A 25725-nucleotide genomic window follows, 5' to 3' on the forward strand; every position below is an offset into this window, starting at 1 on the left:
CAGCCCCTTGTGCATCCTTTTGTGCATTCCCCCCAACCCCCTGTGCACCCTCAGACCCTTTGTGCGTCCCCCCCAAACCCTCCTGTGCGCCCCTAAACCCCTTGTGCATCCCTTTCATCTCCTTGTGCACCCCCTCGTGCCCTCCCCTCCGTGGCTTCCAGCCCCAAGCCCCCCCCCCTTGCATGCAGCCCCAGGGCTGCGGGAGCCGGGGCCACACACCATGGGCACCAAGCAGACCAAGGGCTGCCAGCCGGGCAGCGCCGGGGAGAGCCCCCCGGCCCCTCACCGCAAGAAGGTACCCCCCAGAGAAAGGGGGGACTTCCTTGCCTCCCTCGTGGTGAAGTCCGGCGAGAAGTTTGGGAAGGGCGGTGGCAGCAGCTTACCCCCTTACCACCGGCGGATCTGCATGATCCAGGACATGCTGGTGCTGGTGAAGCAGGGGAAGCAGGAGGAGGCCACCGAGCTGCTGAGGCACCTGCGGCAGGTGAGGATGGGCAGGTTTCTCCTGGGGGGGGGGCTGCTTGCTTTGCGGTGGGGAAAAGGCATTCATATAGGCAAGGCACATCCCAGTGCCAAAAGCCTGCTAGCAAGGAGGGGGCACGCTCTGGTTTTTTGCGGGTCTAACTTTTTTTTCGTGGCGTAATTTTGGGGAAGTGGCTGAGGAGCTGCAGGGTGGTCATGGTGCTGGAGATGGGAAAATAACCCCGGGGAGGTGGTTTGCATTGTCTGCAGCAAGGAACCCTGCTGGGTACATTTTTTCTCTTTCCCTTCATTGCTTGCGCTGATAGCTCTGGGGTTTGCAGTATGCACAGCCCACTCAAGGAGGTTCCCACTCAACTTTCAAAAAGTTTGGTGTTTAAAGCAGATCTGTAAAAGCGCTGCGGCAATTTGAGCGAGGAGCTTTTGAGAATCAGCTCTTCCCGGCTCAGAAACACCAACAGTTGGCAGCTTTGCTTTTTATCTTGTTCTTTGTGACACGCGATCACTTGGTGGAGTTTTGGTAGCGTTGACTGGGGCTTGTAGAAATGAGCAGGCGAGACGCTGTGCGAGAGGGAGGAATTAATTGTACGGAGCGTGAGACCTTTCCCCTTGAAAGTCTGTTTGAGCTGGGCATTAGCTGAGGAGCAACACCACGGAAAGTTGCTGTGAGCAAACAGAAAGGCAGCTGAGGAGCACTGCTCTGTATCCAGCAAATTAGCGTGTAACCTTTTCTGCTGATAGAAAGTGATAAAAAGACCAAAGTGCTGGATATTTTCAAGGCTCTGGGGTACACAGGGCTCTGAAAACCAGGAAGTTTTCCATGCAAGCTGAAAACAGACCTGGCTTCAAGCTTGATTTTTCTCCCAAGGAGCCTGCGAGGCACCCAGCTGTTTGGCGTAACCAGTTCTACTACCTGGGGAAAAGTTGCTCAGATCTTTGCTGGGCATCGGGAGCTGCTTTCTCGCCCCATAGATCTGCTGTGTGTCGCTCTGTCCACGTGAAAACAGCTGGTCCAGAGTCTTGTGGTTTTCTTCTTGATTTTGTTTTGCATTCCCCCCCCCCCCCATTTTCTGGTCCTGTTAACTTTTTAGCAAGTGGGTGTGTTGGTTGGGGCATGTCCCTGACCCCTTCATCCTGTCCCCCCCACAAAGGGGCACACTTCCATTTACCCTGTCAGCCAGTGTCACTCTTCCCAGATGGCTTATGTGACTCGGGATTATCTTTGGACCCGTCCAGCTGAGAAATCTGAACAGTTTCATACGTGTTTGCGTTCCTTTATAGAAAGCTCTCGTGATTTACTCTCAACCTTGAGATAAGATGCTTTTTCTGAGGGGGAACACACCCTCTCTCTGGGAGTCGGGGGTTTGACTCTTTGGGACGGTGACCTCTCCGTGCAGGATCTGTGTGGCCGTGGTGGGTCAAACCTGTGGCTGGGAAAACCCCGTGGGGCAGAAGTGGCCGTGATCTGTGCCAAAATGTTGTACCCTCTCAGCCCTGCCAAAGCTTTATCATTGCACCAGCAGCCCATTGGAGCTGGCAGAAAGGCAGGTGCTAATTTTAGAAGGTGTTTATAACAAACACCCCCCCCCCCCCCCGAAAAATAAATCTTGGTGCCCGTGAAGTACTGTGAGTTGCTCCCAAGTTCTCTCTAGCTTCAGATACTGTTTTTTCTCACTGATGCTCTGGACTGTTCTCTCTCTCCCCACGGGCTGGCCATGCAGGGTGTGAGGGAGCTGGAACATGTCACAGTGGCTGCCCCAGTGACAAATCTGACCGTGGGGGCATCCCATCATCTGACTAAAGGGGGGAAAAAAAAAGCTAGAAATTAATGTTAAAACTCTGGGGGAAGCGAGGAACCTGTTACAGTCAGATAAGTCTTTGTGAGTGAGTGTTTCTGAAGAGCTTGCTCTGATAAAATATATCTTAGAGTGTCAAAATAGGGAACACTTTGTCCCAGATACTATAATAGACTCAAAGCACATTTTTAATGAGGCGGTATTATTCCTTGCCTCTGGGTAGCAAACGTGGGATGCCCCAATGAACAAATCCCAATTGCTGTGGTTTTCCACGGGCTAACTTTTGTGAGGAGATGTTTAGGGGTGATCGGTGGCTGCAAGGGATGCTCGGTTCGCTCCCGAGGAGCTGGGGATGTGAGGCAGCGGGAGTCTTGGAGAGCTGAGCTCCTGCCACGTCCCAGCCTGAAAACGCAGATATGGGGGGAAGGACAAGCTTCCCCCTGCAGAGAGGGCTGGACACGCGAGCATGGTGGGACAGAGACCTCTTCTCGTGAGCTATTAGTATGGCATCCACCACAGAGGGGCTGTGGTGTTGGTTGGTCAGGGTAGTCGCTGGCGTAACGTGCAATGATGCTGAAGCTGCAAAACTGGGGGTTTTGAACAAACCTAGTGACCTGGTGCCCAGCTCTCAGTTTTGTTTAGTCTTTTTATCTTTTGAAAATCCCAGCTATTTAGGTCACTGGGAGCCTTTCCACTGACTTCACCAAGTTCTGAAGCCAGCCCAGCGTGCTTGCGAGGGGGTAGGGGACAGCATCCCCACAGTTTGGAGGTGCTCCATCCTTTTTTTCAAGCGAGACAAACATGTTGCCAGACCTGAGGCTGATCAGTTTTCCAGCTTTCCTTGGCATGACGTTCTGCACAACCCACCCCCTGCAAGACAAGGTTCGGGAGGCTTCTCTCTCCTGCCAGGGCCCCCCCCAAAAGTTGTGTTTAATAATCAGCCAAAGGCTAGGGCAGCAAAACTGTATTTTAAACATCATGCCAGAGCATGGACAGGTCCACTCTGGCCTTTTGCATTTCATCAAATTTATCCATCCTGCTCCCTTCCCCTGAAATGGGAGTGATGCTGTTTTCTTTATAGGCTCTCGTAAGGATTATTTAGTGTTTCCGAGAATGTTTGGTGGCTGCAAACAACTATAAAAGTGCTAAGATACAAAGCAGACTTCTTTTTGTTTAAAAAGGTAAAAAATGTGAAACAGCAGACGGACTTATTTGCTTCGAGGCAGCTCCTCGGAGAGGTCAGGAGCGGTCTCCATTGCGGAGGCAATTCGATCCCGCTGCCTGCCCTCAAAATAACACTCGTGTTATTGCTGCGCGCAGGAGCTGGCACTGGCCGTTCGAAAGGGTATGTGCTCCTTTGGCACGGCCCAGCCTCATCTAACGACAGGTTCTTTTAGCTAGAGATACTCGTTGCTCTTTCCCTCTGCTCTGGTAACACCTCGACTGCCCGGAGCCCAAACCCCACACTGCAAAATTAAAATGCCCTCCCAAAAAAGTGCTGCCCGCTGCCCTCTTTGGATGAGGAGTGTTTTCCCGTAAGCCATCCTCACCAATGCTGCATGTAGGATGCTTTTGGCAGTTAAAGGCATTGGAGGATAAGGAAATACACTGGAATACTTAACATTTTATTGAGGTCGGAGTTTGGGATTGCAAGAAGCTTGCTTGTCACCTGGATGGAGCCAGTTGCCCTTCATGGAAGTAATTCTTGTGCTGAATAACTTTGAATCCAGTTTCTCTGCTGTAAAGCGACTTCCTGGATTTACCTGTTGGCATCTTCTCTGCTTTCCCACAAGGAGCTGCTGTGGGGCCTCACCCTTTTCAGAGAAAACTGAATTAATTGAGGGTGTCCAGCACTTGGAGAAACCTGGGAGCCTGTGCCTCAACTCTGCTGGCTGTCACTGGTGGGAGAATTGCGGCTCCTCTGTGCTGATGAATTGCTGTGCCTGATACCACCAGTTGCAGAATAGGATAGGCTTTAATATTATATGGTGCATCACTTTTTTTTTTTTTTATGCCTCTTGAGTTTCAGTGGTTAAAGCAGCCAAGCGCTGTCAGTATATTAAAATCTGGGAGTGTCTCTCCTGCTGGGGAGAGGATTTGTAAAACAAAGCATGTTTTCCTCCTCTCCGCTGCCAAACGGATCATTTTCCCAAGTGAAATGGTGAGGCGCTTCCCAGCACATTACGTTTCACTCGAAGAATTTGCCATTGGTTATGGCTCAACGTGGAGTTTTTGCTGGGCTGTTGCTGCTGTCGCTGCTGCTCCGGCGGAGTTGGGCTGGTGGGAGAGAGGAGGAGGAAGAGGAGGAGGCAGAGGAGGCATCCACCAGCTCTTGTCATCACCTGCCCAGGGCAGTGGGGTACAACAGTTCCAGGAATTAAAACAAAAAAAAAAAAAAAAAAGAGGGAAAAAGAGGGCAAAGTATTGTAATAAAACCTCTTGGCGCTGAAGATGGCCAGAAGCCAAATGGCAAGGTCCAAGGTGTGGCAAAGCTTCATGACTTGTAAGGTGGCTTCTCTGCTCAGGGCAGGGAAGGGGTCAGGGCCCTAAATGGGGACAAAGACACCACGATAACTCCAATTTGCAAGAAGGGGCGGGGGCCAAACATGCTCTGATACCCACTGAGCTTTGCAGATCCTGTGCCTGCAGTGCAGGTGGCCATGGAGAGCCTGTGACCCCCGTGGTCTGTCCCCCAAACATATACCAGCTGTGGGGGCAGGTGTCCCCCCGCCCCATCTGAGGCTGACCCCTGGGTTTTGCAGCCCGGGGGGAGCAATGCACGACGTATCCCAACGTCTGTCCCACTGGGTCGGTGATTAAATGCCTGCTACTTCTGAGCAGCTGCCTGGTGCCGTGGGGACTGCATGGCGCAGGGATGCTTTGTTAATTAAATGATGAATATCTTCATCATAAGAGGGGGATTGGCCAGAGGGAATAGTTTAAAATTTTTTTTTTAAAGTGACTAATGTAGAGACAGTTCACTTTGGGTTCCTGTTGCCTTCTCCCCCCTACACCAGAGCAAAGGGCTGTGTGATAAAAAACAATTACTAGGGGCAATTCTTCTGCTTAATTAACATTGGTAGGTGCATTAAATGGCAGCTGATGTAGATGGAGGGCTATTTATCCCAGTTGTTCCTGTGATTTATATCACACCTGTCCCTGTTTTCTACCCCAGTTCCCAGATTTTGCAATTTCGGGGGAAGCAGGAGCTGTTGGGGGGAGTTTGGCACAGGGCTGTGATGGTGATGAGCCACGGCCGATGGCTGGGGCAGCCGGGGGGGGGAGGAATGAGATATCAAAAGGCCAGCAACCTTCCTGGGGAGGGTAAGCACCGCTTCTGGAGCTCTCAGAGAGAGAAATGTGGATGTTTCCAGCATCTTGTGGGTGTCCGGAGATGCTGGGATGGGGATGAGAAGGTCTACCTGAGTTCAGACCAGCTGGGAAGCGTTGCACCCGGGCAGGCTGGAAATGCAGGCACAGATTTGGCCTCTTGGTTTAACTTTATGCACTTGGAAAAGTTCCTAAAGCATTTCATGGCCCAGTATCAGCCTGGTCTGTGTGTTACACAATGTGCACCTTCCTGGTACACGCTGTGGGTCAGGAGTGCTTTCAGAGTTATTTATTTACCCAAACTACACTTAAGAGACAGAGATGCTGTTGCATAGTAGATCCCCACGGAGGTGGATGTGTTGTCAGGCGAGTTTGCAATGATTGCGGCATCTCTGACAGCTCAGCAGGATGAAGGGGAAGTTTTCTGGTGCCGCCTTCTCTCAGATTCAAGCTTTCCCCCCAAAGGATGCTGGCCCATGGGGTTTGCACTGGCCTCAAAGCACATGCTTCAGCCCTGCTGATGCCAGAACTGCTTCAACGTTCCTCCTCAGCCGTGCAATCTGACAGGCTTATTGACATCTAGAGCATCTTGGGGAGCACTGCGGTCTGGTTGATACAATGCAGCTCTGTCGCAGCCCACGGGTGCCTCGTGGCTGGACTGTGCTTGCTCTTGGCTCCGCACACACCACCCTTGGGGCATCATCCCCATGGAGAGCATCCTGTGAACCCTCCGGGATGCTGGAGGACCTTCAGCGTCATTTCTGCCACACAATTGAATGCCTGGTTCTTCCTTCTGAGCGCTAAGACCAGTTGATGCATCGGAGGTGACCGGGGCTGAGGTTTCTCGGCTCCCCGCAGCCTGTGAGCTGCTGGCAGGAGGGCAGGGATGTCAGGGTTTGCAGCACTGGGGGGTTTTTTCATGAGCGGGAGTCCCCGGGGACAGGGAGCGGGGTCCAGGCCAGGTGCCCGCTCTGCCTGCAGCACCGAGCACCGCATGGTGGAAGTTGGGTAACCCCATGGGGCGGCTTTGGGATCAGCACTGGTTTCCTTTGCTTTGGGTTGCTGACGAAACCACCAGTGCTCCCCACAGTTGTTTTTAACCCTTTGGCTGCTGGTGGCTTTGACAGCAAATGACCATACCTGGCAATGGTGGGGTGTTTTCTGCCCCAACGAGGGTCTCTGCTCTCCTTGCTGTGCCCCCCAACTCTGCCCTGCTGCCAGCTGCTCTCTTGCAGCCTCCTTTCTCCAATTCCTTCCCATCCTGGCTCCTGCTCTTTTTCCTTCTCCCGTGAGATTCACAGGTGGATACATCTTGGTGTCTGCTTGGCATCCGAGCAGCCTGGTTTTAATTAACCCCCTGGAAAGTGGCTGCTGCTTCTGCTGAGGAAAATGTGTCTTTGGGGGATGCTGAGATGCAGGGAGGAAGGGGAAGGTCAGGCAGTGCTGGGGTGGACAAAGGTGGTTTGTGCTTGGCAGTGTGGGCTCAGTCCCTGGAGCCCCCCCCGTGCGGCAGTGATGCTCACCCTGCTGCTGGTGTGAAGCAGAGTGGGTTTTCTCTTCTGGCAGGGATGTCCTCCCTGGAATTGGGGAATCACACACATAAGAAATGAGTGTTGCCAGTGGGTGCATTAATGCAACACACTGAAGGCAACTGGGCAGGCCCTGCTTGCTGCAGGGATGGCAATGAGAGAGCCCGAGCAGGGGTGAGACCTATGTTCACGTATCTGCTTGCATCTGAGAAGCGTGTCCTGGACTAGCTCCCTCCAGAGCCAGTTTTCCACAGGTTCCCAGCTCAGCCTTTCCCCCATCCAGGCTGCTGGAAGTGCTGCTGCCTCCGAAGGCTGCGTGCCTGGGGAGGTGGTGGCTCCCACGCACGCCGGAGCTCAGGAGGAGCACGGGGCTGCCTCATCTGAAAGGGTCAGGGATGAAACTGCTGGGTCTGACCTTGGGTTCCTTCCTCTGGACCTGCAGAGCCAGGCTGGGTTATGCTGGTCTGGGGTAGACCAGGCTGCTGCTGACCAGGGGCAGTGGGCAGCTGCTCCCAAACGGAGGAAAAGGTCTTGCTTGTGCCCCTCTGGAGCCAGAAATCTTCAAGTTGGGGGAGGTTAATGGTTGCAGTTGGCAAGCCAGCCCCTATTCAACACTTTATCTGTTTATAGAATAGCAGGAAAGTGTCTTTTTTTCCTCCCCCAGGCTGCTGCTGCTGCTTTCACATCTGATGTGAAACACAGGCAGCTCGGGGCTCCAGCCCTCAGACAGGCTGGCATGCACCTTTTTATTTTTTTTCCTTGTCCTTTTTATCTTGCTTCAAACTGTAAAACCCCTGTGTCTGAGGATGTCTTCTCTCTCCTGCCAGCGCGTGGGTGTGACGGCTGTGTGGGGAGAGACCTCCCTGCAGATCCCAGCGCTGAGACCTGCGCTGTGACGGTGTGCTGGGGATCTCAGGGGGCAGGGATACAGGGGGATGCACTTGAAATTCAGTATATTGTAGCTTCTTGATAGTTTTAGATCAATAATAATATTTCATATGTTGGGGGTGTGGAGACCGTGGCCTCCTCTTAGGTAAGGGAGATAGTTATATATTAATATTAATTTAATTCTTGTACAAAGACATACGAGATTTTTTTAGCATTTAACTTTTTCTGCAGGTTCCAAACAAAAGCCTGATGTGATTTAATGCATAATTCCATTTCTCTCTTTTGTGTATCTCAGCCTCTTTCTCCTCCAAATTTTGGAGAAAAGACCAGCTAATGGTAAATTTAATCTAGCCTCTAAAAGCAAAAGCAAATTGTCCTTTCCGTTCCTCCCAAAGCTGAAGGTTTTAGCTTCAATTACTCCTGGCTCTGACCTTCCTGCTTTGCGAGCAGGAGCTGCTTCAAGCTCTCTGGTTTTCTCAGATCTTTTCAAGACTCTTTACCTTTCAGACTTCATGTCTGGAAGTCAGTGATGCTTTCTTTGTGTGAAGCTTTGAGCATCACCAGCTCAAGGGAGAGCCTCGGACACGCACAGGAGCCGACGGGAGATGTCTCCTTCCTCGTGCCTTTGGGTATCTCAATGGATATCTCATTCCTTAGGGCCTCTTTATATTATACCTTCCTAGAGGTCTGGCTCTCTTTCCATTACAGAGCAGGTTTGGTATCGGTGGAGGAGTTTCTTTACGAGATGTTTCTGGGTTTTGCACAGGTTTCAACAGCCCTGTGCATCCTTGTTGGCCCATGGAGGGTTTCCTTGAGGTCTGCCGTCCACAGGCAGTGGATTGAGCTGCTGCCTGCTGCTTTCAGTCCTTTAATGTCCCTTTTTGCCTTTGAGGCTGGTTTCTGAGAAGCAGCAGCAGCATTTCCAGGGCTGCTTTGCTGCAGACCTGCTCTTGCTTCCCACTGGGGCTGCTCCACTTGCCCATCCCTGCGAGGTTTTGCAACAACTGTGGGTGTGATCATGGGGAGCAGGGGATTGCGTTCACGTGTTGCACAAGACAGGCGCTGTCCCTAAACTTCTGATAGTAATTGAGTTGAGATGAAGGTTAATTAAGTAAAGGAGGGCCCAACCAACCAGCCTGCACTCCGAGCAGGACCCTCAAGTGCCAGGGATGGGGGTGTGTGTTTCTTTGGAGGATGGGGAAGCGTGTGCTGGGTTTTGCAGCTCCTGGCTTTACAATTAGCCACAGAAAATGAGAAAATGAGTGCTTGCTGGGAAAGCAAAAGTCTGCCAGGTTAGAAAAGGTGAGCCATCAGTGGGGGCTGTAGGATGCAGAGAAGCTTGGTCAGGCTGGGGGGGACAGGGCAAGCGATGGCCCCTGCCTTCATCCAGCTGGGGGGATACTTCCCCCAGCCTCTGAAGCATGATGAGCTTGGAAAACTTATATTAAAAAATAAAAATAGCACCTTTACTGGTTCTCATATCTTCATCTCTCGCAGGCAGCAATTTTCTTTGTGCAAAGGCAGAGATTCCTTCTGTTTGTGAGACCGAAAGGGCTTTATGCAGATCTGTGCCCAGGAGCCCCATGTCCCTTGGCCGGGTACCACCCTGGGAAACACTCCCGGAGCTGACTCTTCCTCTGTCTCTGGGGATGCTTAAACTGAGCCCACTTGGGGGATGGCTGGGAGCTGGCGAGCAATTAATTACTATCTCGTTCTGCGGAGCTGTTCCTTCGCCCCCATCCTCCCCAAGGCCAGGCAGATCTTTTTGGCACAGCAATTAAGTCCCAGCAGGGGAAAGCAAAATCTGCTGAGGAAGGAGAGCAGACGTGCCCTCAGCCTTTTGCAGTCTGTGGTGGAAAATTGTTATTTTAGCCAGAGATGTGCTGAGTTTTTTTGCTGGGGCACCTCTCTCTTCATTCCCACCCTGCCTGCAGAGCTGGTCCCACGGAGCACGGTGCTTGTGGTGGGGACTGGTACCATCTCTCATGGTTTGGGGGACCCCCAGCTCCAGAAGGAAGTGGAAAGCAGGAGGTTGGTGTTCCTGTGAGATGGCAAGTGTGAGAGCGAAAGCCTCAGGTTAGACCTGAGGGATGCAAACCCCAAAAGGAAAACATTGGGGCAGAGCCCCAGCTCCTAAGTACGAGTGATGCTTCGTACCCGTTGCAGCATCTACCACGGGGTTTGCTCGTGGTGAATAAGCCCCAGGCCCTGGTCTAGCCTGAGCTCACCAGAATTAAGGTAGCGAAGCACAAATCTCTGCAGAAGCAGGACTCGGACCTGTCCGGTCAGCCCATCCTTGATGGTCCCTTCTCTGAAGGTCCCTGTTGACCCATGGTGGCACATGAGCAGGGCTAACAAAGCTCTCGTTCATTCTGGCGTTCCTTTATATGTTTCCCTGTATCCCATCTGCTTGGGAACAGCTCTAACCGCTTGGAAGAAGAGGGGCTTTGAGGAAAATCTCGCTCCCGATGGCTGCTGTGGGCTTCCTGGGTGAAGGCAGAAAGTGTCAAGCAGTTTGGGATGCGAGTGTGAATGACCTACATCCATGGCAGTGACCACAGCCAAAATCAACAAGGAGGGAATCTTGTTTTAAGTGGCCTTTTTTTGTGGGTAGGTTTTTTTTTTTTTTTTTTTTTTTTTTTTGGTCATTCTGCAAGAAAGAGGATGTTTTCCTGTTTGGTTGTAAAAAGCTGCTTCTGCTTGGTGTAATCGGATACTTCCTTTTCTGAGCAAGGAGCCTGGTGTATCTGGGGGCGTTTATTTAGGCAGCTGTTTGGCCGGGTGATTAATTTTTTATGTTTTTATTCTGGTGGGAAATGGTGAATTTGGGGTTTACACGATTGACTTATTTTTTTTGTATTTCTGACTCAAGTTACATGGAGATGAAAACAAGAGTTTAAAATGCAGAAAACTAGTATTTTAATGTTATTTGATCAGTTAATAAACTCAAAATATGCTGGATATGTAGGGCAGAGAAAGTAAACGTCTCAAACCACATCTTACATTTAAAACTAGTTGATTCATCAACTGAAGTATTAATTGTACATAATGAGTTACACTTCTGGTCACCATAATTAGTGATCTTGGGCTCTCGGGTTGCAGTTTTACTTGCAGATTGGAAAACATGCATTTCTCCCTGATTTGTTCATCGCCTTGTTGAAGGTAGGTGTTTAGCTGGATTGGGTGAATTAGCTGAAATGAAGATGTTTTCTTTGTTCTTGTGGGAGAGCCAGGCTCCCCCCCCACAAAAGCTGTGTTTGTGCTTCAGTCTTTTCTGGTTGTGTTTTCATCAGTGGCTGTCCTTAAAACTTTGGCAGCCGGCATGTCCTGCTTGCCTGGGCTAACGTAAACTGTTTAATATTAAAGCATGACCATAGGTTGGCATCACCTTAAATTGCTTGTTTGAAATGAGTGTTTTAAAGGAAACGTATTTAATGTTTAAAGCTGTTTTAAATAGCAGTATTAATTGAATTTTAATGCCATTGAATGGAATCCTTGTGCAGCCCTTAATTCTTCCTTAGCAAGGTTGGGCATTTACTATTCCCTTTGCTGAGCCAAGCGCCTTTACCATTGGGTTTCTTGGAAGAGACTGAGTGATTTGGGAAGATCCCACCCCTGTAGCTGCCATGTCTTGCTTAGCCCCAGTTTGGAGGTAGCTTCCAAGGTGGATCCTCCGAGGAGCATCCAAATTCCCTGGTGCCAGATAGGGAAGTTACTATGAAAGTGTTCAAGAAAGATTTTACTTTCCAAGCTTCTTCCCTCTGAGCTAAGTATGAAATACTAGATCCCAACCCAGAATAGCCTCCATTCTCCCTAATAGTTAAAAATCTTATTCTGGAAATAAAAACACACAAGCATGGGATAAAAACATGCAAAAATACTTAATTTCTTCTCTTAACCCCCGAAACACACTGACTTCCCTTCGATTATATATTCCTAAGCTAGGGGCAAGGTTCCCAGTTCCCCATGGTGTGAATCACAGCACTGATTGAGTCTTGGGGTGGGAAGATGGGAGGCTTTTGAAACACCCTGCGAAAAGTGGAGTTAATTTGCCCCGGCTGATGGTCTCATCCATTACCTTCCCAATCAGCGTCCCATTTTTCTGCGGGTGTTTTGAGAGGAAGCCCTCATCTCGGCAGTTCCCTTCCTCGGGCTGCCTGGCAGCCTCTCATACAAGCAGACAAAATCAATATATTATTATGTGTGCTATTACCAACCTGTCAGACTGTATAATGGGAATTACAGACTGCCTGCCCAGTGAGCGGGGCGGAGGGCGACGATTTATACAGCCGGTCTGAACAGCGGGCTGCGCTTGATAGATTTGGAGAGGAATTAAGAGCTTGATAGATTTGGAGAGGAATTAAGAGCTTGATAGCTTTGGATGGGGAATTAAGAGCATTCAGCATGGCCCTGTTTATTGCAGGTAGGGAGCTGTGCCTGCTGCCCTTGCCTCCTGTCCTCCCCATCGCTGAGCGCGAGGCTGTGCTTTTCATCCTCTCTTCAGATTAGAAGTGTAGCTCTTAACCGTATACCTGAGTGCCCTTAAAAACACTGAGCATCACCAGCGTGGGTGATGCAAACAGGCTCCTTCCATGGCTCTGCGGTGTTTCTTGCGGCAGGGCTGCGATGTCTGTGTTCCAACGGACTTGGGAAACACCCTCACCCAAGTCAATGTAGGTGAAAGCCCTGTTTCTGCCCCAAATGAGAGGCGGCGGTGTGTCAAATGTACCCTGGCTGGTGCTGTTGGTAGCAGTGTGGTGTAGCCCCAGCCGATGCTTGTGGGGACTCTGTGTTTGGTAAGTTCCTTTGTGTCTCAGTTTCCCCGTGTGTAAAGTGGGAGTGTGCTCTGGACCCACATCTATCCATGGGGACTTGCATTAGGGAGAGCTTCTCCTCCCTGGGACTTGCCAGTACGAGCACGCTTTAAGTATTCCACTGAGTTATTTCACTGATTTGGCTTAAGCAGGGGGGAAAGGTGTCTTTGAACTGTGTGTGCACAACATCTGCTTTCTGACATCTCCTTTTTGAGTATAAAAATCCAGTCCTTTGCACGGGTGAATGCCAGAAGAGGCATTTCTTCTCTCTTGCCCTGCTGCATTAGGATGAGGATGTCAGCAGCTCTGAGAGCTGCTAGAACTGTGGGTTTTCCTGGCTTTTAAGGACTCGTGCACCTCTAAACCTCCTGGGTGCATTGTAAGCAATGTGGGACTCTGTGTGTGCAGCATCCAGCACAGTGGGTCCCTGCTCCCACGTGGGAACCGTCTGCTGTAACTGTACCACAGGTTGACTTTCCAGTACATGGTGCTGGTCATTAAGTGGATAGGCTGAACTGGAAAAAAGAAACAGCATTGGTGCTCTTTCTGAGCTCCTTAGTGCTCTCCATGCGTGGACTGGGTCTGGTTGGTCTTCCCTGTTTTTCTTCCCACCCTGTTACTGTCCGGAGGAGGAGGGTGGAGGATTTGGCACGGTGCAGGTGACAGGGTCATCCGGTCGGCACCAGCACGAGGTTTGGCTCTGGTCAACCGCTCCATCCCTCTTCAAACAGATGTAAAGCAGTTCTCTGATGAGATTAACTCCCTGAAACATGGTAAGGAGTCTCTGCTTGGGGCGCTTTCATCTCTTGCCCATCAGCTGCTATTCTCCACCAACACAAAGAAAATAAACTCCTAAACTCCTCTGCTGCAAGCCATTTTTAAAAAAATTCTCTTTTAATGTTGCCGTATCCTGTAAATCAGCTGTGTTTTCTAGAAGGACTCGTGTTTGCTTATGTGCTCTCCCTTCAGAGGAGACAATGCTGGAGCAAAAATATGGAAGTGCCTGAAATAATCCCTGTCCTGGTTTTCCCAAAGCCAGGGATAAAGTGCTGTTCCTGCAGGTTTAGGTCATTTCACAGTTCTGCCTCCGTTGATTGCAGAAGGATGAGAATAACATCCTGCTGCTGAGCATCACGTGCAAAGTCTTGTTGAGACCCTGCACTGACCAAGCTCCATCTCCGGATACTTCGTCTCCACAAGCCGGCAGGATGCCACGGGGCTGATTTGCAGCTTGGGTGCTTCAGGCTTTGCTGCTAATTAAACAGAATTAAACTCTCTCCAGAGGGAGCTGCACAAAGCAAAAGAAAGAGTTGGGAGAAAGAGAAGTTGGTTTTGTGGTTGGGTTCTGGAGTAGGACCTGGGGGTTACAAGCTTCTGCTGTGTGTGTTAGTGCAATACACACGTGGAGGCATGTTTTTTTGGTCTGATCCAGCTTTTACCATTACGGCAGCTCAACGTGGAACAGAGGCGGTGATATGGGGGGAGTGAGCAGCAGTAGCAGGACCATGGCACGTGGGGAGAGATGTGGCTTCACTGCCTGATGCTGGTGGGCTGTGCTCAGCCCTGAGCAGAGGTTTGGAGAAAGTCCTCGGCAAAGCAAAAGGGGCTGATGTGATCAGGTTGGCCAAAAGGGTTTGCAAGGGCTGAGTGCTGAAGGGTGAAGAGCAAAGGTGTATCACCCTCAGGAAGTGGGCAGATGGGTTCTCGTGGCTCCCCTCTTGCAGCAGCTGGGCACCTTGTAGTCTTTGCCTTCATCGCCTCTCCAAAACCTAGGTAAGGGGGGAAAATGTCTGTCCTGCTCGCTTTGCAGGGGGAATGGAGGGGCAGAAGGGCTGAGCACCCCCATGGTAAATGAGAAGGAGAGTGTCTGATGGAGCAGGGAAAGTCCCTGGAACAGGGACAGCAGTGTCCAGAGGTGTCAGAGCCACGAGGAAGGCTTGGGGGAGCTGCTCCTTATCTCTTTCTGAGCAGGCATGTTAGGGAAGATAGAGTAAAAAAGGAAAGTGATAACACATGTTAAGTCTGCTTCTCAGCCTGCCAGCCCTCAGCAGTAGGTTTTTCCAACCTATTTACTTGTCCGTGGCGATTTTGTATAAGCCTGTGGCATCTTCAGAGGGAAACAAGGGGTTTTTTTTCTTCTTGTTTAATGTCTTGCAAAAGGAGTCTTTCCTTCAAGCATGATTCTCTGGTGTTTCTTGGGGGGAAGAAGGCCCCACGACTCATTTGGTGTTATTGTGTGTTAAATGCCACCCCAGCCCATTGCAAATGCCATGGCTTACCCACATCCCTTGTGTGCGAGGCTGTAGGTGTCTGGTTCGCCACGGGCCAGTTGCTTCCATGCTTGGAAACCAGCCCAGTGACTGTATTAGTCACATCTCAGTGCTGTCTTGATATTGAAATCAGCTGTTTCATGGCCGATCGAGGAATTTCAGCCCAGGGTTGTGAATGTCTCAGTGGGACCAGAGCAGGGAAGGGAAAGCTCGGCTTGCCGGCAGACGGGGCTGCGCCATGAGCTCATCTTGGCTTTGCTCTTGCTCAGCTCATCGTCTTGCATCGAGTTTCAGCGATTATTCAGCCCTGCCGTTGTATCTGGAAAACAATATTAAGAAGCTGGTCCTGCATCCCGAAGGCTTCTAGGGTTCTTCATTCTCTGCTGTTAGCTTCAGGAGAAACTGGTGGTCAAAAATATTAGTGTTGGCTATTTCGAAGTTGGAAAATAAATGTTCCTGGCTTGTAATGCTGAAGCTGTGGTGAGACTTTCAAGGCAAAGGCTTTGTTCTAGCACCTGTGGAAATGTTCTTTGGCCATAGCATTTCATAGGATCTAGTTTAGTTTTCCCAGGAAGGCTCAACCACCCGTGGAGCAGGACGAGGGATTAGCAGGGTACTCTGTTACCACTGGCATTTCAGGCCTCTGCTGCTGGCTGGGGACACTTCCTGGGCTGGTGTCACATTGTAAGGAAACAGGGAAATAGCCCAGGGCACGGAGACAGAAGCTTTTCTTTCTGGGTGCTTTGCTGATATTCTTCCAAGGTTTGTGTAAGGGGAGGTTTTGGCTGTCCTCGCAGACTAAATGAGGAGAACTCATAGCAAGTTCCCAGGTGCAAAAAGCACTCCAGAAATTGGCTCCTTGTAGTGAACAAGCAAAACCCAGCGTGAGCCATGGGGCCACATGCCCTGGAGGTGGTGTGTGTTGGACCCCGCTGGTATGGGCAGCAGTGTTGGGGGTCAACAGCCAGGTTTGGGAGGTGAAATTCAAAAGGATGCTGGGAATTGATGGAGGAGGAAGGATCTTCAGCAGGGTAAATGAAGGAAAAGCTAACAGCACATACTGATAACAACCCAAAGCCAATAGGGATGGGGCAGAGGAGCTGATCTGACTTGCCAGCCCTGTGCTGAAGGGAGAGATCAGCCCATGCTTGTGCAGTGGAGCACCTTGAGTCACAGCTCGCTGCCAGCACCACTTTCTTCTTGTGTCTCAGTCTCTCTGACCATGCTAAACTTGTGAGAACCAACTGTGCAAGTCTGGGCTTTTATCCTCAATGCCAGGGCACAGAGCTCAGCCGTGCCCTCATGCGTGTGAAAACAGAACAGGAGCTGACAAAGGAATCACGACATCCAATGTAAACTTCTTCTAAAGCATCCTCCTGCCTTGTTACTGGGACTGACTGGTGGTGCTTTTGGTCCTCGCCTTGCATCCCAACAGTGGAGGCTGGGTAGAAGCCGCTTGTGGAAGGAAACTCCTAATCAGGTTGGGAGCTACGAGAAGTAAAAGCCCGTGCTGAAATCTGCATTGCATCAGCTGGAAGCGCAGGGGCTCTGACGTGACTCAGCTGAGGAAGCAGCAGGTTCTCGATGAAGCTGTCTTCTGCAAAGTGAGCTTGAGGGGTGGTGATTATCACACACAAGCATCGGCTAATAGCGTGCTATCGTCTGCCGGGCATTGCATCGCCACAAATCCATCACATGCTGAATTTCTTTCGTAGAAGCTTCCTGGGCAAAGGTATGTTCTCTGTCTAGGTCATCCCGAGTTCATTTGGCACACGCTGCCGGCATCTTCACTGGGAAATGAAATATCAACAAGAGCAGCTTAATGGCCCTGACTGTCAAACAAAGCAGAAAGATTCTCATTTTTAATCGGGGGGCTTTGACACATCTTATTGCTGAACAAGATGTACTGCTGCCTTTCCAAGTGGGAGGCAGCTCCTGGGTGGGCAGGAGGGGATGCACTTGCTTTTCCCTGCCGCTCCCCCAGCCTGCCTGGTTTGGGGATGCTGCTGTGGGTTTTGGGAGTGCAGAGAGCACCTCTTCCCCCTTGGAGAGGACCCAGAGCCTGCAAACAGGGCAAGAGGCATGGAGCACAGCAGAGAGGCTGTTTATTTTCTGTGTCCGTTCATCACCACAGGTGAAACCTGGGATGAATTTCTCTTCTTGGCCAAGTGCAGGGGTCTCTGGCCACACATAGGTTAATCTGTCACGTCCCTCGCAGCCACCGCCCTCAACAATGTGTGGTGAAATGAAGAGGAGGATCTTAATAGCACTTACTGGAAACGTTTGCTGGCAAGTTAGTGCGCTGGCTCTCGCAGGGCAGAGCGCTTCTCAGACCAGCCCAGCTTGCAAATTGCCTGGGTCTCCTGGGATCTTCGTTGCCTGCTTTTGTGCTAAATGCTCTTCTGCTGATCTCCTGAGCTGCATTTCACTCTGGCAAGCTGATGGCCACGGTGTGTCCTGGCCACTGCTTCTCAAGTTGTACCCTGTGCTGCCGTGAAGGGACTGGGTGGAGAGGGCGGTGGAGGAGAGTTTTGCTTAGCAAAAACCTGTATTAAGTGCTCTGCTAATCAAAGCCCCTTGGCTTCAGTGGGACTTAAACATGTGCTTATAGTTAATCAGGTATTTAAGTGGTTTTCTGACTTGGCAAGCATGAGATAAGATATCCCAGAGGAGAAGGAGGAGAGCAGAACTGTGGCCTCCTAACTAAAGGTGTTTGCAAATGTGGATGTTAAAGGCAGAAGGGAGCAGAGTGTGAGTCTGGGGACGCAGATTTAACTTGCTCGGACTCAGTTTCTCTGGTTTGTTCAGGGCAAGACTCTCTGCCTCCTCCCTTCATCCCGGGGGGACTAAGCAGTGTGATTATTGGGATTAACTCCATAAAATCACACTGCCCCAGGCCTGGGGACCAGGCTTTTCAAGATGCAGAGGATGCTGCCTACATCTTCAGGCACCTTTGCACCACTGTAAATCTGCTCAGTTTTCCGTTGTTTTCTCCTCAATCTTGCTGCAGGGGAAGCTGAGGAAAAGAGAAATTACTTGCCCGAGGTGATGCAGCAATTCAGCAACTAACATGGAGAGCCCTGACTCCTGCTGCTGATAATGAACGGGGTTGGGAGGACTTTCCCAAAAACAGAATAACTCCATCGTTTGTGAGACTTAGGGAGTCTTTGATCATCTTCCCTTGTGAAGAATTGGGAAAGTCACTTAATAACCTGCCTGAAAGCAGAAGGAAGAGATGGGGACAGAGCAGATAGCAGCTCTCCATGGCTCCTGCTGTACCTCTCTATTTAGAGTCAGCTCTGACGCTTTTGCAGTATCTTTTTATGCAGATGTGGAGCTCAGTGGTGATCGGAGCATCACAGGCAAAGCAGTGTCGATGTGAAACCCTCGCTGCGTGTGGATGTTGGTGCCAGGCTTCCTTTGGGGCTTCAGCTGTACAGCCGTGCCGTGCCTTGCTGGATGCAGCCCTAGCTCTTGTCCTGCCTGTCACCTTGGCATCACATACTTTTAGGCACAGCTCCTGCAAAAAAAGGCATTTCACAGGCTTGATTAGGATTTAATTGGAAAAGTGGGTGCTGCCCCTGCTTTTCCCTCGGCTGGAGCTGCGTGGATGTGGCTGGTTTCAGAGCGTGTCTGTTATCATCCCGTAATTAGAGGGATAGCTCACCGGCTCGGCGCAGTGGATGTCTTTGTGCAAAAGCGCGTGTGGTGGGTGTTTAATGAAACTGCTTCTGAACCGCCCACTGTCGGTGTCTGGAGAGAAACGTGCCGCTAGCTCCAAGTCTAACTCACGAAATGGGGTTGCTGAGGAGTTTGTCCCTTCCCTGCCCTGCTCGAGCAACCCCTGCCCCTCGGACGGCATTTGGGAACACGGGGGATGTACACCTCCATTCAGCCGTGGAAGCCTTTTTTATCGTAATCACAAGAACATGGTGGCACATATCTATCCTTTTCCTTTTTTGGGGAGAAGTTAGGAGTGCCAGCCCTCTGTGTTAAATAGCATCCTCCCTGATTTCTTCTCCCTGCTGCAATCGCTTTGTGCACAGGTTTATCTGGTTTTCTTGCTGGGTATTCCTTCGGCGGTGTTCATTCCTGGTGCCGGTTGCATCCCACTGCAGGAGAGACAGACCCTGCCGGGCTCGTTAGGTGGCCTGGGCTGGTCTTGAATATGTCTCCGTATAAATGCACAGCATTACAGTTACCATAATTATTATGCAAAGCATAGATTATTCTAGCATACAAGTGTGTTATGTATTGATTTGCCATTGCTTTGAATCCCATTACATGAATCTGCTTTATTAATGGACTTTGTCCATGCTTGAGATTAACTGTGATGCTGGATTTGCAAATGAAAGAATTGAAATTCATGTTGTCCATATTAATTACTTGTGCGATGCCGGCCTTCTTGGCAAGCCGTTAGAAGCTGTGGAAACCTTTATTTTTATTCCATTCCCGTTGCTCTGTCTTAAGTAAGAAAATGAGTTTGGTGCTGTGGGACTTGTTTGTTTTGCTCCTTTTGCTGGAAGCCTCTTTTAACTGTTGAGGAGGTACCAAGTGTAGAAAGAGGCTTCATCCTTGGTGTGGAATAGGCTGTTGTTAACCCAGGATAAGTCTCAATGCAGAAAAGGGGCAGAGAAGTTTTATGTCAATGTCAAGTTCGACCCTATTTTCTCATCTCTTGCTTCGGGCTAAAATCTACCTTTATTTTGTTCCCTCTAAGGTTTTACAGTGCAAAATCTCTTTTGTCTTCTTTTGTCTTGTGTCTTCTTGCAGTGGTACGCAGAGGACAGGGTGCTCAGGCTGAGACAGGAGAGGATGGTACCCGTTGCCTTGCCTACCAAGGCATGGTTTTGGCTATGGCAAAACATTTCACCTTCTGATTCAGCCGTGTGATTGCTTTCCAGACATAGCAATGGCAGCCCAAGAGCGTGGCAGTGCATTGGAGAGGTGTTTGGTGAGCTTAGGGTAGTGCCAGTGGTGCGCGTTGCAGTGTCTGGCTCTTCCCTTGCTGCTATCTATCCAAATCCGTTTCTGTCCCTCTTGTCCTCTCACCCAGGCCTCTGCAGTGGTATAAATGGCACCAAAAAAAAGGCTTGACCTGTTATTATTGGAGTCAGCTGCAATTTGTTCATTTAAATGATCCTTTTGTAATGTTCATATTGTTCTGTGGCAGCCGGTTTAAAGAGTTAATTGAATATTTCTCTCTCTCAAAGATGTCTTAAATTACTTCCCTTGAATAACCTACTCTGGAAAAGAGCTGTGTTGAGGAATCCTTGATGCTTATTTTTACTAGAGCCTGTATCATTAGGATCTTAGGTTTTATTCTAGCACCTATCTGCTTTGAAGGATCCCAAAGCAATTGTTGAAGCATTTGTATAGTCTTCCACCACTGAAATTCAGTCCCTTTGATGTAGAGCTTAGCATTCGTTGAGCGGTAACAATACATCCCTCCATAGCTAATGCAATAATAATCAACCCAGGGCTTGGAAGTGAAACCAGGTTTTAGATAGCAGTTATTGGATTGCAAGCTCTTATTGTATGTGCAGTAACGTATTGATTTCTTTTGGGCACTGGGGGGGGGTCCAGGAGGCTTCCCAGTGATACGGTATCATCATTATCAATGCTGCAGGTTGAGCATGACGTGTCTGGGAATTTCAGTACTTAGGGATGATGTGGGAGTGTTTCCCGGTGGCTTGCGTGTCCGTCTGCGTGCTCGCTGCTTGGCAGAGCTGTACATTTCTACAACAAAGCCCCCGTATCAGATGGGTGAGGGTAATCCCCGCTGCAGCACTGCTAACACAGACCTGATTGATCCCCTGAAATTCTCAAGTTTCTTTTTCTGTCATTGGATTGCAACAGCTCTCCTGGCTGAGGAGAGGAAGGGAGATCTTCAGAAAGCAGCATTTTGAATGGGTAGAAAAGTAAACATGACTTTTCAGCCGTGCAATTCCTTCTGTGCTTGGCTGTGTTGGGATCTCCTTCTCTTGGGAGCAGCTGGTTACACTGTGCTCAGAGAGGGCTTTTCGCCCAGTGGGCAGGATTGCACTGTTGTACATCAGAAGGAGACCTGTGCTGACCTCCTCCTGAAATATCTCACAGTGGCAGCTGCTGGAAACAGGAGATGGGGCTCAAGTGGGCCAAGGCAATAAATTCTGCTTTCCTGCTAACCAGAGGCTGGTTCAACGGAATTAATGTCAGAGCCAGGCAGCTTGTGCCATGTCATGTTAATCTGTGAAGTGAGGGCAATTTGGAGAAAGTGGCTGGATTAGAGCAGGGAACAGTGAGAGGTGAGGACTCCTCTCATCACTTCTGCTTAGAAAAGAGCGTGGTCTCCAGTGCAGGACAAGGTGAGGCTGGCTTTCCCACAGGTTTATCTTGGTTGTCCATCACATCAGCCAAATCTCAGCTCTGGGAAAACTCAGCTGCTCCCAGTGTCCTCCTTGAGGTCCCAGCTGGGCAACCCTGACAGCAGCTGTGGACCATCTGGCCCAGCTGCAGAACATGTGTCCTCCTGTCCATCCATCTGCTGCCATGCAGGGTGCACCACACCCAAGTCCTGGCCCTTCCCTTGCTGGAGTCTCTTCCTTCCCCTGACACTGATTCCCCAAAAATTGTAGGACCTTAATTACCCTTGGAGACTTTTGCCCCTTTGCTATAGTTTAATGAGACTGGCTGACACAGAGTTACCTGGGGAAGGACAGAGAGGTGGAAGGATGGACAGACAGCACAGTCCCTCAAGCCTTGGTGCCTGTTTGATTCATTATTGAGGTTGAGCCATCTGAGTCAAGATTTTTGGTCTTTTTTCTTAGCGTATCCCTTAGCAGAGATATCTGAGGGATGTGTAAAGCAAGGGTGTTTGGCTTATTACTGTTAATGAAATGCAGTATGTGCAGGTGGGGGATAAGGAGCAGGTTGCACGAAGTGCTTGTAGACTCGGTGTTGCTTCAAGAACTCTCATCAATTGCAGCGTGTGCAGGAAGAGTGGTCTGTAATTTCAAGCAGGGAAAGGTGTGTGATTGTAAATGCTGCTCTTGTATCAGGAATCGTTCACTTATTGTATGCCCAGACACTGAGGCCGTCTCTAACAGGCAGTGGAAATTATGAAGACAAGTGATTCCTCCCCATCTGACAGCGTCGTCTTCTATTTGGAAACCTCTTCCCCTTTCCTGCAAGGATCTTGATATTGCCTTTTTTGTTGTTGCTGTTCCTGTAAATATTTATAATAAAGATGTGTGTGTGTATTTAGTGCACGTGAACACAACATGGTAGAATATCTGCATGCACAAATAAAATTCTTCAGTGTCCATAAGGCATCTACTGTCACCTTCCAAGGACGAGAGTTGTTTGAGCTTCCAGTTACTCCCAACAAAACGGTGGGGGCCTAAAGCAAGGCTTAAAAATGTAACTAGTGTTGATGGATGATCAGCTGCAAAACAGATGGGGCTGTTCTTTGGCTGGAAGAGTGGGTATGAAAGCCATGCAGAGCTCTACGCTTGCTGTGTTGGAAAACAAAGGTCAGAACAGTATGAGTGGGATTTTCCTGCTCCAGTTGCCTAAACGTTAAATGTCTAGGATAAGCTAATTAGAGGGGCTTTTCTTAGCGGATAACCGATAGAGACAGCCACATCCAGAGACTGACTCAGCCCAGCTGCCCTAGAATAGGATGAATCACCATCTTCATGTGAATTGACAGTAGATTTAGCATAGGTGACAAGCTTGAATCCTTACCTGACAGGAGATGAGATGCATCCTGTCCTGTAACTCCATTTTCCGACAGAGATCTCGGGGACTTTTTGTGAAGGAAAATAAGTAATTTATTTTTTTTTTTTGCATGAGGGGTGGCAGGGGGGAGAGGTGTGTAGCCTTCGTTCTGGGGATCAGCCACCGACCCGTGCTGGGACAGGAGTCCCTGTGCAACCCCTACTGCTTTTCATAGTCAAAGGCACTAGTCGCAGAGCAAAAAGAATGATAAATTGAAGTTCTTCTTCTGACCTGTGGTTTGGATGCTCCAGCAAGCTGTTTGAGCAGACACATGAGGAAAGAAATGGCAGATGTTTGATTAAATTTGTCATATTTTCTTTTAATGCTTCACTGCAGAGTTGTTAATGGGAGTTCCAGCAGCAAGAGCAGAGTTAATAGGGTGGGTGTCTTGCCAGGTTGATGCATTAACATTTTTCTTTGGATTTTAGCCATATAATGTGGTGGGCTCTGGGTGGAGTTGGCTAGCAGAAGGTGAGGAGGCCATGAGAGCGGCTCTTCGGTGTTTGCAGTTGGCTATCAGCAAACTGGAGAGACTGGTGTGTTTGCTCACAACCTCCTCCACATCTTGCCCTTAGACCTGCGGCTTTTTCTGCCTCTGTCTTTCCTTTGCAGGAGGAAAACCGTGGGGGGATCTCTCTCCCTGGGAGTGTTTTGGTGCAGAGCAAAAGAGGTTCTTGCGCCTTAGGGCTGAGACTGAGGTTGCTGTTGTCACCCATCCATCTGGGGAGCAGAAGGAAGAAGTAGCAAGGCCCACCAGAAGCCATCTGGTGCAGGCTCTGCATGGCCAGCAGGATCCTGGCTTGGGGCTGGAGCCCCAGCTGGAGCAGCGGCCCCAGATTGATGCACCAGGTTGGATGGGAAACCAGGATGCGGGCAACTCCCACTAGTTTAGAAGGGATGAATGAATATTTTGTGAGCTTAAGATGAACGCTTGTGTCAAAGGCAGTGATGAATCTAAATCTTTTTAATTGTTCAAAGGAAGGCCTGGAGTCACCTTCCCCAAATAGTGTTTCCAAGTTTTTTGTGTACTGGGATCCCACTGTAAATCAAAATGGGATGGGTAGCTGAAGCTATCTATTCTCCTTAAATATCCACAGGCGCTTTCCTGAAGAAGTCTGTTAGCTGTGGTCTGGCCAAACTCCAATTGGGGTAATTGCATTTGCCTCGCAGTTTAAAATAAACGCAGCGCATTCTTCTGCAAATCTCTTATTCGCAGTTGTTTATTATATGGATGGTGGCATCGTATCTCTGCCCATTAATCCATCTCTCTGAGTTTCTGTAATTTAAGGCTCCTGGAGGGGGTTCAAGCTGCCACCATTTATTATTTGAGTCAATCTGCCAGGGAGATGTTTACTTCTTCCCTGAAACATTGACTCTCTTTAACTGCACCCTCACTTGAGGCTTGAATGAGCAATCATTGGTTCCAAACCAGTATTTACTCTCTTAAACAGAAAATATCCCACATATTTAAACTCTGTTTTTTGCATCATTCTGGTGGATTAGACATATAAATGTCTAAGCAGCAGTAGCAATTGCTGGTTTGTTTGGAGGTTCCCAAGGTGCCTTCTACAATGCACCATCCACATATACTGTTCCCACCACCAGCTGCCTGGTCACAGCCAACACATGTGTGGCTGCCAACTGCTGCCTGCCCTCCTCAGAGGTGCAAAGTTGGACATATTTGCATTGCTGAGGTCTGTTTTATTTTTTTTTCTTTTTTCCCCAAAACCTGTTGTAAAGTCCTTACCTTTCAGATGCTTTACTGCTTTCTCAACCCATGAAATTGGTTAATGCGTTAAAAAGCTGTTTGGGGAAGAAGAGGAGGAGGTGGATGGACAGCATGACTATTTCAGCCTTCTTTCCTTCGGATCACCAGTTAAGAATTAAGCTATTTATAGCATGTGTAAAACACCTTATTGCAATGGATGGTTTATATAGGGAGTGTATGCAGATGACCAGGGCTGTTGGGCTGCAGTAAATGCACCAGGCAGGTAAACTTTGCAGCAGTGCACTTCCACGTTGCTTAGTCTTGTCTCTTAGGAAAATAAAGCAGCACCAAACTTATCAGCTGTGAAGCAAATGATGGAGGGCTCATCACGTGCAAAAGAGGTGGAGGCTGATCCTAGGCTGTGACCAGCCATGGCCATTGCAGCTGGCAAGTCCATAAACACCAGGTTTTACAGTGGCTTGCTAACCTCATAAGTCAACCAGACATTGGAGGACTTGTGATGGAGTCAAACATCCTAAGGATTAAAGGCAAGAAATGTTTTGTTTGCTTGTTTTCAAGGGTGTATTTCACAAGGGATGGGGTTTGAGCAGCTAAACATGTCCTCCATCAAGAAAACCAACCTCGTAGCCTCTGAGCACCCCACACTGTGCTCGCTGTTGAGTCACATCTCACATGCCTGTCTCTCTGAGCTGACCTTACTCACCCGTTGCTAATGTTCACCTCATGAAATCATTTTTTCCCAGATAAGTTGCTGCAGATGATTGATTGCACACAATATTAATCCTTCTCTTCCTTCATGCCCGACCCTTGTTTATAATACCAATCTCTCCGCTTGGAAATTCATTATGCTGCCCTGGCTATTAGTGGAGATAAGAAACAGTTTTGGAAGAGATGCTGACCAAAATAGCAGCTGTCAGTATATTTATGAGTAGCCGTGATTGCAGAAGCTCGGCATGATATTTTACGTAGTAACCTCATTTGGGCAGCCGGTAACTGCATTTGCTTCCATGTTAATGAAAGCAGCAACAGCATAACCTGCTTTCTTGTATGACTTCTTATGTGGACCTGCTGAATTTTCCTCTAACTGCAATTCAATTTGCAGTGATAAATAGTTTAATAAGCGAAAAT

At 49.3% G+C, this 25725-nt stretch overlaps 1 protein-coding gene across 1 annotated transcript in view; it reads left to right on the plus strand.

Moving 5' to 3' along the window:
• Positions 1-220: 220 nt before the first annotated feature.
• Positions 221-25725, plus strand: part of LRRC75A (leucine rich repeat containing 75A) — an 86089-nt gene continuing 60584 nt past the window's right edge. Inside the window, exon 1 of the mRNA XM_074160704.1 lies at positions 221-484. Coding sequence (XP_074016805.1) covers positions 221-484 — 264 coding nt within the window. The remainder of the gene's footprint in view (positions 485-25725) is intronic.

This window comes from Numenius arquata, chromosome 18 (genome assembly GCF_964106895.1).
Source record: "Numenius arquata chromosome 18, bNumArq3.hap1.1, whole genome shotgun sequence".
NCBI classification, from domain to species: domain Eukaryota; kingdom Metazoa; phylum Chordata; class Aves; order Charadriiformes; family Scolopacidae; genus Numenius; species Numenius arquata.